Below are 13,560 nucleotides of genomic sequence, written 5' to 3'. Positions count from 1 at the left end.
CACCGGTGCCCCCCTATACGTCATCACATGTAGGCCACCGCACACGTGGAGTCCTCAGGCTTTCAGAGACAGAATGCTGCGATATTGGCAGTGAGCCTTCACCAGCCATGACCCTGTCGCTGGTTCACCACTGTTCCTTTCTCAGACCATTTTTGATAGATACTAACCACTGCAGATCAGGACCATGCCACAAGAGCTGCATATTTGGAGATGATCTGACCCAGTCATCCAGCCATCACAATTTGGCATGTTCTTACGCTTGCCCATTTATCCTGCTTTAAACACATCAACTTTCAGGACAAAATGTTCACTTGTTGCCTAATATATCCCACCCAGATAGATAGATAGATAGATAGATAGATAGATAGATAGATAGATAGATAGATAGATAGACAGACTGCGTTCTGTCTGTCTGTCTGTCTGTCTGTCTGTCTATCTATCTATCTATCTATCTATCTATCTATCTATCGATGAAGCACACATTTCTGTTTGATCATTTTAATACAAATATAAAAAAATAAATACAAATGAGATTAAAACCTTCAACGCAACATACATTTATTTACAAAGTCCATTCTTTAACCAGATATTAAAAAACTAAAAAGAAAAAAATAAACCGAAAAAGAATTATTAATCACTGAACATTTGTTTTACTGAGTCTCAATTCAAGCACCAAAAAGCACCATGGTGCACACATCCATCAATTAAAACTATCTGTGTGGAAAAATAGCAAAAGTTCTGTTTGCTATCCTGATGAATTACATCATTTAAAACAACATTATTTTTATATATATATATATATATATATATATATATATATATATATATATATATATATATATATACAGTGGAACCTCGGGTTACGAGCGCCCCTGGATACGTAAAATTCAGGTTAAGAGTCGCAATTCATATAAAATGTTGCCTCTAGTTACGAGAATTTTTTTAGGATACGTTGCGCACGGAAAAATCGCAGGCAGGTTAGTTTTTTACGTATCGCCACGTGCTCTCGCTGCGCTCTCGTGCAGCACATACACATCCGCTCGTCGCTCTAACAGTGTGGAATTACTGAACTTTAAATACTGTACGTATTCCTATCACCATGCCGCCAACAAAGAAGCCTGGGAAAATTTGTATCGGGATACGAGCTTTTCAGGTTAAGAGTAAAGTGATGGAACCAATTAAACTCGTAACCCGAGGTTCCACTGTATATATATATATATATATATATATATATATATATATATATATATATATATATATATATATATATATATAAAATAATAAAAACATCTCTCTCTCTCTCTCTCTCTCTCTCTCTCTCTCTCTATATATATATATACAGTACAGACCAAAAGTTTGGACACACCTTCTCATTCAAAGAGTTTTCTTTATTTTTATGACTATGAAAATTGTAGATTCACACTGAAGGCATCAAAACTATGAATTAACACATGTGGAATTATATATGGAATTATATACATAACAAAAAAGTGTGAAACAACTGAAAAATGTCATATTCTAGGTTCTTCAAAGTAGCCACCTTTTGCTTTGATTACTGCTTTGCACACTCTTGGCATTCTCTTGATGAGCTTCAAGAGGTAGTCACCTGAAATGGTCTTCCAACAGTCTTGAAGGAGTTCCCCGAGAGATGCTTGGCACTTGTTGGCCCTTTTGCCTTCACTCTGCGGTCCAGCTCACCCCTAAACCATCTCGATTGGGTTCAGGTCCGGTGACTGTGGAGGCCAGGTCATCTGGCGCAGCACCCCATCACTCTCCTTCTTGGTCAAATAGCCCTTGATGCCTTCAGTGTGACTCTACAATTTTCATAGTCATGAAAATAAAGAAAACTTTTTGAATGAGAAGGTGTGTCCAAACTTTTGGTCTGTACTGTATATACACACACACACACACACACACACACACACTCTGAATTTAAATAATTTGAAATAGTTGATTAGCTTAATAAAATAAACCTGTGCTGCAAGGGTCAGTGGAATCTATCCTAAATGGAAGATGTTTAAGTATAAACATATTATTGCTATAAACAGTGCTAGTAATATGTTTGCACTGACCAGAAGTGAGCATTGCTATTTCTAAAAAGACAAATATTGAGGTGAATGCATGCCTATAAAATTGACTGCATATTGAACATATAAGCTACAAATCCAACATTTCAACCTCTTATTGTTAGAATTAAATGGACCTCACACTAGTTCTCTAAACACATTCCTATGTTGTCTGTTCAGTATCTATAGGATCTTTACAACATGAGGATGTAAGGTATACAGTAAGTCTTTGTCTGGACTCACACATCTCTGGTTACTCTTTTCTAACCCAATCAGGAACAGTTTTAGCTCAGTTTTTTCCAGTGTGTATATATACTTGTCTGTTATCTGCAATAAAGTGAAGAAGATCATTTGCGCCATTCTGTGTGCTGTGTGATTCTTTCCTGATCAGTAAAATGCACCACGGGCATTGTAGATCGTATGGAAAACCTCTCTAAGAATTAAGTTCTATTCGGGCATGATTAAAATCTAAAACCTATACATCACATTAACATAAGTAGAAGAGTATTTTTAGCATAGCCTATATATCCCTTATGTGTTCTCACACAATGTTCCTTTGGAGTGACATTGAAAGAATTCAGCACAATCATAAATATTATGCACAATAAATAAAATTCAATACAATAATAGGGGTGAAAAATACGGCTGCTTTTTGTCCCTCGTAGCATATGCAATGCCTGGGGTGGCCTTGGCACTTACATCATTCAGAGCTCAAGCTGGGTGTAAATTGAGCCCTCCCACAGCCGTGTGACAGAGATGTACCGCAGTTACAGGGCCAAGTAATTGTTGTGCAGTAAACCAAGAGTGAGGCCACAATGTATAAAGGTTCATAAAATTTCTTGGTAAGTGATGGAAGTAAAAATGTATTAGACTATCAGAATCCCTAATTTTTTTCACATTCTGTTATGTGGCAGCTCTGTGCTAAAATGCTTACAAATATTCTCTTTCACATTGATTTCCACTTCATACCCATAATGACAAAACAAACACCAAATTTTGTAATAATTAAATTAAGTATTATGTATTAAAAACAAACAAAAAACTGAACTATCACATTGACATAAGTAATAATTCTATTTGCAATGACACTTGAAATTTAGTTTAGGTGTGTCTTATTTCTCTGAGTCATCTTTGAGATCATCTTTTAAATGTTGGAAATTCAACTCATTGGCCAATCTATATATGGTCTAACAGCTGAAAATGCATGTTCTAGCAACAATCAAAATATTAGGTCATAGGAACTACCTAACTCAGAAACATGATTATTTTGAAGCAAAGATAAGGGGCAAACTCTCTGGCATCCATAAATCTTATCTGGAGGTTTAGAATGATTGTGAAGCTAGCTACACCCCCAGATTGATCAGTTGGGGAAAGAATCTTGGTACAGGAGTTAATATGCATTTAATGAGCTGCATAGTCATTAATAAAAGATTCAAACCCTCTTCCAGTGAAAGTGTCCAGTTACTACATCGATATACTGTATTTTTTTAAATAAATAGATGTTTTTAAAATAAAGATATTTAATTGTTCTCTTCAAAGAGATTTATTTGTTAAAAAAATAACCGCACACTGCAACAAGTCGTTTTGCATGAACATCGTCCTAGAAGGAAGCCTCTTCTGAAGCTCACTCACAAGTAAGTCCACAAACCGTTTGCTGAAGAAAACCTGTCCAAGAGCATGAGTTACTGGAACCATGTCCTGTGGCTCAGATAGTGTCCAGCATGTGTGGTGAAGCCCTGGTGAAAAGAACCAAATAATTGTGTCTTGCCTACATGGTGGTGGTAGCATCATGGTCAGGGGCTGCATAAGTGCTGCTCTTAATAGGGAGCTGCATTTCATTAAGGGAAACGAAAAAATTCCAACATGTACTGTGACATTCTGAAGCAGAAACATGACACCCTCCCATTAGAAACTGGGCTGAATGGCAGTTTTCCAACATAATAACGACCCCAAACACACCGCCAAGATGATGACTGCCCTGCTGAGGAAGCTGAAGGTGATGGACTGGTCAATTATGCATCCAGACCTGCACCCTATTGACCACCTGAGGGCATCCTCAAGCGGAAGGTGGAGAAGCGCCATGTGTCCAGCAGCTCTGTGATGTCATAATGGAGTGGATGAGGATCCCAGCAACAACCTGTGCAGTGCTGGTGAATTCTATTCCCAATAAGACTAAAGCAGTGATGGATAACAATAGTGCTCACACAAAATATTGACCCTTTTGGGACTACTCACTTTTGTTGCGAGTTATTTTGTATGTTGAGTTATTTTTTTAGAGGACAGTAAAGCTGCACTGCTGTACAAGCTGCACATTGACTACTCTAAAATCTATCCAAGTTTCATTTCTATTGTATTGTTACTTAAGTGGTTCCTGAAATGTGAGGGGGTTCTTTTGTGATATACTGTATATTTAGTTATTTGCACTTCTGGGTAGATGCTACCTGAATTTCATTGGCCTGTACCCTGCACAATGACAAAGTTTAATCTAATCGAAAAAGATGATACATTTTGAGCACCAATGTTTAATTAAACGGACATACTACATATATTATTATTGTAAATGAAACTGAACATTATTGCATTTTTATTAGTGTTGTTTGATTATTTGGTAACAAAATACTATATAAAAAGAAAATCATAATGTCATAATGAGCTATTCATTATTTGAAATACTCACATACTTATCAGTGTGCAGTCTCTATATATTTCACTGATCAGTTTGCGACCATACCGAAAAACTCTTCTTGTGACTGGGTATGTGAGAAATTTTCTACGAATGCTGTATAAGAACTGTTTGACTCTCAGAACCTTTTTTTTTTTATTTAGATTTTATATATATCAGCCCTGATCTCCTGCCATTAGTCTGACACTCAGGATAACTGAGCCAGAGTTAGAAACAGTATGAGTCAGAGTGCCGGATGTATCAGGAGGAGTGTGGGAGTAATAGCAGTAAATCGACCATTTAAATTGCTTATGTTTAAAAAAAATAATAATAATACAAAAAAAAAAAACTCAATTACTTTCGGAAAAAAGTAGGAGGTCTTTAATGAATTAAGCAAGAATGTGTTTAATATGTTTAATTTATGAATCTTCAGAGTCTTAATTTATCTGGTATTAAAACTACATAGCCCCTGGAGTTTTGACTTTCCACTTTTTTCGAAGCTTTCGTGCCATTAATAAATCAGAACACTGAACGCATGATTTTTGAAATCCTCAGCAAGTTGATGGGCAAAAGTTTATATCCTATTCTAAAAGATCATTGTTAAAAAGCATCTTTTGTTAACACAGGATGAAAACCACCGGTTTAATCTGTTCCTTTCATCCAGATGACACGTTTAAAACATCATTTACTCTAAATATGCAACATATTCTTATATTGTGTGACACAGTAAACTAAGAGAGACTACATACAGTACATGTATTATGCTGTTGGACCATAGTTATCTAGTATAGTTGGTTATCTAGTATAGATGGTTTAGAAAACCTTCAGTACAATCCAAATTCATAACCGCTCTGTTTTTAAATTCTGTACGAACACATTAAACACACATGATGAAATGACAGACATAAATTTTTTTTATTATATGAACACAGTGCATTAGTAGGCCTAAGTAACACTGTTTCTGGTCTATCTTATTCCCCTCCTTATTAAGATGCTTTGTACTATTATTAATGCAAACCAAATCAAACCAAATCTATCTAAATCTAGTGCATCAGATTACCCTAGTTGTGGTGTCTTTCATGCATCCATTCATCAATCTAGTACAATTTTCCTCTCTCTGCTTATTGTATTTTGAGACTGTCTCAATAAACCTGAAGTTTGGCATTACTCAGGAAAGAAAAAAATTATTAACATATGTACAGTATTTTGTTACGCTATACATTTTATTTATTAAAATACTCTGAAAAACTTGTTGTTTGTACATATGATATTGCTATAATGTATTTTTTTTTACTTCTGCATTATTGAGTCAATATAAAAACATTTTATATTTGTTTGTCACTAACAAAAGCAACATTTTATCTAACAGACCACAAATCACAAAAGAATAAAGGCTGTGGTGGTTTTCATGCATGTGCAAAAACCAGTGTCCAGAAGAAATGCAGCAGATTTTCAGTTAAATTCTTTAAACTATTTGTAATCAAGGGTTATCATGTAAAAATTTTTTTTTTACTTGTTACTGCACTTTTTTTTTAAAAAAGCTTTTAATTTTCTACATCTGCAGCATTTCATTTCGTTAATTTTACAGGCATTATTGCTTTACTGCATGACTTTTACAGTCAATGGTTTTAATAACATTTGGTCAGACAATTAGAAAGGAATAATAATAATAAAACAAGAAAAAAACTAACAAGCAAATCAGTCCTTAGAGCTCCTGTGCCACATTTTGCTCATTTTACATTTGCTTTAGTGAACTGTTTTGGTGAAAAACTAAAAACAGGGAAGTTTACTTTATATAGACTTCTTATTATGCAGAGGAAAAAAAAATTTGCACAAAAAAGCCCTGATTTCTGGATTAATAAACTTTTCCAAAGATATCTTCTGAAAATCTGAAAGATTAGTGATTATTTGCATATAAGAAGCTCCGAAATGGAAGCAGGACTGAAGCTGGGAATGATTGTTAAATGTCATTTTGTCATTACCAACATCAATATTTTTTTCTTGTTTCCGTTTTGCATAAAGGAGTGTATTATACCAAGCAAAATCCACAAGAAGATGCTGTTTGATGCTGATCAACACATATGATGACTTCAAAAGACATTTATAATGAAGGTGCTCAGTGACATGTTGTTGTTTGATTGTTGAAATTGCCCTGAATACATCCTAAATGATCTCGAAATGCTTTAGGACTTCTACAAATAACACTGAATACCCACCAAAATGAAACCCAGGGAGGCCCTTGTCCAGACCTGTGACGTCTGTTTTCCGACAAGTTGTGCCAATAGAGACGGGTTAAACGATTTCCTTTAAGAAACAGATAAGGAGGAACAGATAATAAACAGATAAAAAGGTAAACCGGATGCCATTGTCTGTATCCACACACTGTAATCGCACACCTTACTTGCACACTAGGTGCTTTGCATGCCTTGTGGTTATTGTGGCGTTGCCTGTGTCGTCCTCCTCCCCCCGCCGGACAGTAATGGTACAGTCCACTGAGTGGTTTGGACGCGGTTCTCCAGGAGCGGAGCAGGAATCTGACCTGAACTCTGCAAGACTGTGTGATGCGTCCGAGTCGCTGCTGAGATGAAAATCCGCAAAGAACACAGAAAAGATCAAGGAAATGAAAATGTCCAAAGTTTCTGGCTACAGATCACCGCTAACCAGCGTCTAAAAACCTGAACATTTTTACCTACAGGAGGTAAAGACTTGGAGCTCAGAGCGACAGAAGTAAGCTGGTGGAGATTTGAACTTTTTTTTTTTGCTTTTGCCTGGACGCAGAAATGAGGGCCGTCCATGTAGGAGCTGGACACAAGCGTCTTCACGGCGGGTATGTGAATTTGAGATTTTGACAGCAGTCTGATCAGGTCTCCATGCCCTCCCTGTGTTATTTGCATGTTGTTGTTTTTTCGCTTCTTTCTCTAACAACGTAAGACAAAAAAGTGTGCCGAGAAGAAGTGAAAGGAATGAAAGAAAGTAAGCACCAAAAGGTGTAGCTTTCAGACTTGGGTGCTCTTCGTGCAGGTGTTAGTTTCAGCTCCTTTTTTCCCTCCTGAGTCTGGTGACCAGAGATGCGTGCAGGAGGCTCGCTGCGTGCGCTGCTGGTGAAGGAGAAGCAGTCCAGGCGGCGTGTCTCCACTCCCTGCGTGGTGCTCTTCCTCACATGCTTCGGCACCGCTGCGTCTCTGGAATGTCCTCGCAAATGCGTGTGCACGGGCACCACGGTCGAGTGCACTCGCCAGAGCTTGACATTCATCCCTCAGCCAATTCCTTCCAACACAACGACCCTTCTCATCAGTGGAAACGACATACCCCGTCTATCCCACGAGTCCTTCCCTACACGCCTGGACTCTTTGGCACAGCTCTATCTGCCTGAGAACCGAATAGAGCAAGTGGACCCTGGGGTGTTTGACAACTTGCCAAGTCTCAGTTTGCTCGACCTGAGCAACAATAAAATCCTGAATTTCAGCGTCGATGCTTTCCCAAGGAACAATACCCTCCAGGTGTTAAATCTGAGCAACTCATTGTACAATTTCTCCTACGCTGATGCTTTTTATAACCTTTTAAACCATTCTGTTCCTAAACTTTCCAAACTCAGCTTGGCCAACAACGACCTCTTCGTCCTTCCAGACGACGCGTTCGCCAGCTTACCTGAGCTCGTCACCTTGGACCTGAGAAACAATTCCTTAGTTTCCATTAAGAACGTGAATTTCGGAAACCAAGCACTTATAACTCTGGACCTGCGCAACAATACTCTGAAAGAGCTGTCTAATGAGACGTTAAGGGATTTCAGCCAGATACCTGGGCTTCAGCTGTACCTGCTGGGGAACCAGTGGGCTTGTGACTGTAACATTGAGGACATGGTGCTGTGGCTGCAGAGCTCGAATATTGTTGTGGACAAGCAGAACTTGACATGCACTCAGCCTGAAAATATGAGAACCTATCAGCTTGTGCAGTTAAAGCATACAGAGCTGCAATGCCCTGACAATGGAAACATGGAGGTTACTCTAGGGACCTCGTATGTCTTTCTGGGTATGGTGTTGGCCCTCATTGGGGTCATATTCCTGCTTGTTCTTTACCTGAACAGAAAAGGCATCAAGAGGTGGATTTATAATATCCGTGATGCATGCAGGGACCATATGGAGGGCTACCATTACAGGTATGAGATCAACTCAGATCCACGCCTAACCAACCTCAGTCTTAACTCGGATGTGTGAAGGAGGTGTGGTGCTTGGCTGGACATGGGGAAAAGTGTTTCCCACAATTACGCACATTGACTCAGCCCTACATTTGCATAGTTTTGACAAGCTTATATCGTAATATGCAGTTTGCCATGCCAGCTAGATTACTTGGCATCTGCTGCAGTACATGCTGCATGCTATGTTTATGATCTGTCTTGTTTAGATGTTGTTCAAAGCTTGCATGAATCAAGAACTCATAAGTACTTCTTTCTTCTAAAAGAAATCGACACATGATATTTTGGGACAGTGTGAAGTATGATCCAAGGATCTCTCTAATGGATGCAAGTCGTGCATATTATCTTGCTTGAAAAAAAAAAAAAAAAAAAAGCCTGAATTATGCATATCTTAAATCTCATGAATGCCTGACATTTTCCCTTGAATAATAAGTTACCATGTTTGCATGTGTTTATGTACTTTCAACGGTTATGATATATAAAAAAAAAAAAAAAAATCGCATATATCGATCACAGCTGTCCATTTTTCTATTCACATTTGTTCCGTGGACATGGCTCAACTTTTCTTATGAATATGTTCTGCTAAATAAAAAGGTCTTGCGTTGATCCCTCAACTCCCCTCCGGTGCTTTGTACTCCAGAGAGGAATCCAAAGCTGCTGGAACAGAAATAGGGATTAGGCATATTCTCTCTCTCTCTCTCTCTCTCTCTCTCTCTCTCTCTCACACATACACACACACACACACACACACACACAATCACACAGATCCATCAGTACACATACATCAACTACAAATCTAACAGACCATTATAAAAAGCTATTTTTGTATGCAATCTTTGTTCTGTGTTGTTCCCTGTACATTATCAGTAACATCTACAGATTGAAGGCCTGTGATGTAACTACAGACATATAATGTTATAAGACGTGTTACCCGAATTCTATTTGGTCAGGTAGGCACAATGAAATTGGAGACGCTGCCTGAAATAGACATAATAGCCAGCATTCACTGGCGTTTTCTTAACAGTTTATATATGTATGTATTTCTCAGCATCGCTGTCACAGTCTTTGTTAAGGCAGTGGGGTAAGAGACGATGCCTTTGAAAAACACTCTTTGAGGGGTTTGAATGATCACTAAAGGGGAAGCTGGAAATTATCATCTGATTTTTCACATTTTTGTTTAAGCCCTTAAAGTAGATGTGTTCGTAACACCTACTGATGTACAGCTTTAAGGCACTTTCCAGATATAGAATTCAAAACCTTTTTTTTTATGAAACATCACCTTTTTTTACAAAAATAAATAAATAAAATACTCATCAGTAATTAAGGCTTATTGGATAAATGATTAATTATTTATTGGACTTGTTTTACTCTGATTTTAATTTGGTGTGTAAAAAAATTTGCCTTTAAAAAAGGCCAATCCTGCCAATAATTTTATTTAAACCACACTAAGATTCTTATGCAATTCTTGGAGTAATTAATTACAATGTTCGGGCTTTAGTTTGATCCGCAAAATGTAGCAGCAATTATTGTATTATTATTGTAATAAAAAAAATATATATATTTTTAATATCAGATTATTTATTATTAATTATATATATATTATTTTATATATATATATATATATTATTTTATATATATTTATATTTATATATATATATATATATATATATATATATATATATATATATATATAAAATTATTGATTATTTATAAGCCCAATAAAACTACAGCTGTGAAGAACCATAAACCTGAACAATGGAAATATTAATATCAATAATGATAAAAAAACCAAAAAAAAAAAAACAGCCGGACTGTAGCTCAAAACAACACCTAAGCACGATCTTTATGAGACAGTGAAAAAATTAGAACTCATATAGAGGATGCTAAACAATGTGAAAGGAGACATGAGTGAGACTGATTTAGATGTAAAATTCTGGATTTGGTGGGTAGTGTAGTTCTGCAATTCTTTGGTAGTACCATGTCAAAAATAGAATATATTTGAAGAAGGAATATGTTGGGTGTACTTTTAATAGTAATATATTCTCAGCTCATTTCACCATTTCTTATATATGTAGCAATTTTTATTGTACCGTGTCATGTCATAAAAGTATAGAGTTAACAATAAGTAAGACTGACAACTTGGTAAAAACCAGTTTACATCTTTAATTTACAGACAAATGGCAAACGTATTGGATTTGCATTAAAAGGATTTTCCGAAGGAGGTATGTCACGAGGTGAACAGAAACACATTGGTCCTGAATTGCTCCTCTTCTACACTCATTAGTGTTGCACTGAAATGTTTATGCGATGCTTTTAACTAACAATAACAATTCATTCTTTGTCAGTGCTTAGTGATGATTAATTCTTGATGAATTCTTCTTTGTCTGCTGGATTGTTTGGACATGCTGATTAGGGCCACATGTCAAGTTTAAATGAAATGACCGATACAGTGTTTTGGCATTTACTTTGGTCTAAAAGTATTTGGGGGAAAAAGATGAGGTTATTGAGTCAGACCTCTTTTTGGTGTGAGTCTCATGGTGTGAGTCAGACCTCTTTGTTACGTTTTGTGTTGTAAATGGTTGCCATGAGTCTCTCATATTTCCTGTAAAGCTGGGAGTAGCACAGTCTGCTATGAGCCTAGTCTTGTCTTGTTGTGGCGCACTGCCTCCTTTCCCATGCTGAAAATGAGTGACATTCATGGCTTATAGAAAAAATGTTTTGAAGCTTGTCCCTGGAGCTGTATTCACTAACAACTGGCAAATAAGGTCATCTGTATAAGCTGACAGTGCCCCTTCAGCTTATTCTTTGAAGAATGTCCTAAAGCTTGTTAAGGCTTGACTGTTCATTCTGTCCTAAAACTAGCAATTTTATGATTTTTTAAAAATATTTTTTAAATTTGTTATTAATTTTAATATACAAATATTCACATTTCAATTTCAAATTGTTAAATCAGGTCATATACAGCCTTTTTTTAATCTTCTTTCTTTTACTATAAACTGGTATGATGGCACTTTATTTCACTTATTATTGAAAAACCTTTCATATTCTTTGTTTTTAGTCTACTATTATTCTCCTTCTGCAATATAAATGTTATTCTGTTGTTTGATTTGGTAAGTAAGAGGAAAGCCAGTGATGTGTAGAAGCTGGTGGTTATACTAAACAATGGCTCATTGTGCCTGAGCGTAACAGAGCGGCTGATGACCCCTTGAGACTGGATCACTTCTTCCCCAGAGGAGAGAACCTGGGCTTCCCTCTCGAGGGGCCTTGCTGGTGCTCACTATCTTCCGTTTCTACCGCAACCATTTCGACCCTGCAGCACTAGCTGTGTGGCAAGAGATCCACGTTAGACTTTTATTAACAAGTTGGAACAGCGTAACTCAGCCATGCCTGCCTGAGCAGGTGTAATTAGAGGGTGAACAATAAAGCATTGTGTGGGAGAGTTAGAAGTGCTGCCGAAGACACCTCAGTCCTTATAGTGCTTATTAAAATTCCAAATAGACCAGACAGACTGAAAAATAAGCTTTCGCATGCTGTCAATGAAAATAAATGCATTAAAATGCTTTAAATAGCTGTTTGTAGATGAGTTTTTTTAACACAATACTGTAATGTGAGTAAATACTGATGATGGTTGAAGTATGAACATTCCGCATGCTGTCTAAAAACTGCTACGCATTATGTACAAGTGTATTCATCTGTAGAAAAAATATTTTGGGATTGACTGTAGCCTAAAGAACAGGTCATTTTACACGAGCCAGTATCCAGTAATTATAGAGTTTGCTTTCTATGCTTTATGAAATTCACACTTTTGACAGTTCATTTTTATTTTGAAATGACTCACTGCACTTTACTTGGGAAAATGACAACTGTAATAATCATTCTCTCTCAAACATGTGGTGAAAAATCAGTGCGACCGTAAAAATGTAAAGTATTACTTTTTATTTTAAAGTTGTTTTTCTTTATTTATTAACTACAGCCTGCAGCAACCCTATTTTTATCTTTTCCCATTGGTAGTTACACAAGATGCACCTGCACGGTGGAAATAAAAAACAATAAAGCACAACCAGGCACATAAAAAAGTTTCAAAAGTTGAGGATTTGCCAAGAAGAAGGAGCATGTGCATACTGTCCCCAAACGATGATGAAGATACTGAGGGAGGAAAAGAAGAACCCAAGATCACAAGTTTCAGAACAGCATCATTTTTTCTTGTTTCTTTGCAGGATATTATGGTACAAATAAATGCTTTGGCCAAAAAAAAGCTCCCTTATCCATTGTATTATATGAAGACTGGTGGTTCAGGAACTTCTAGTTGCTTCTGTCAACACAATAAAACTTGGCTAGTTATTATTCTTTCATCAAGCTAATGATAAAAAAAAAAAAATCAACACAGATGGTTTAGAGTTTAGATTTAAACCTGTGGTCCAGTTAGAAGTGGGAATCCAGATGTTCAAACCTGAGAAGATATTAATACATATATATTAAAATGTTCCACATGGAATGGCCCTAGATCCCTTGACAAGTGTCCAAACTTGTTTGTGTTTGTTTGTTTTTTGTTGTTTTTTTAAGGGAAGGGGGCTCGATGCTGTTATTTTCTCCAGGGGAGGCATCAGACAAATTTGTATGTGTATGTGGGTGTGTAAGAG

General features: G+C 36.7%; 1 protein-coding gene and 1 long non-coding RNA gene across 2 annotated transcripts; both read left to right on the top strand.

Annotated features, from left to right (window-relative positions):
- The first annotated feature begins 5,682 nt into the window (after positions 1–5,682).
- LOC124385281 lies at positions 5,683–13,175 on the top strand. The gene is made up of 2 exons (XR_006925719.1): positions 5,683–7,555; positions 12,932–13,175. It is a non-coding gene; the product is annotated as an uncharacterized LOC124385281 (long non-coding RNA).
- Positions 7,549–9,534, top strand: tpbgb (trophoblast glycoprotein b). Its single transcript, XM_046848511.1, has one exon. The coding sequence runs from the start codon at positions 7,797–7,799 to the stop codon at positions 8,940–8,942; it is 1,146 nt and encodes a 381-aa protein (XP_046704467.1). The 5' UTR covers positions 7,549–7,796; the 3' UTR covers positions 8,943–9,534.
- Positions 13,176–13,560: the final 385 nt, after the last annotated feature.

This window comes from Silurus meridionalis, chromosome 4, assembly GCF_014805685.1.
Source record: "Silurus meridionalis isolate SWU-2019-XX chromosome 4, ASM1480568v1, whole genome shotgun sequence".
Classification (NCBI taxonomy): Eukaryota; Metazoa; Chordata; class Actinopteri; order Siluriformes; family Siluridae; genus Silurus; species Silurus meridionalis.
The sequence above is the reverse complement of the archived record's forward strand: the minus strand, read 5'-3'. Positions and strand labels throughout refer to the sequence as shown.

Bases quoted from the DNA above. Each gene is read 5' to 3' on its own strand.
- tpbgb (XM_046848511.1), top strand. From the start codon at position 7,797: ATGCGTGCAGGAGGCTCGCTGCGTGCGCTGCTGGTGAAGGAGAAGCAG.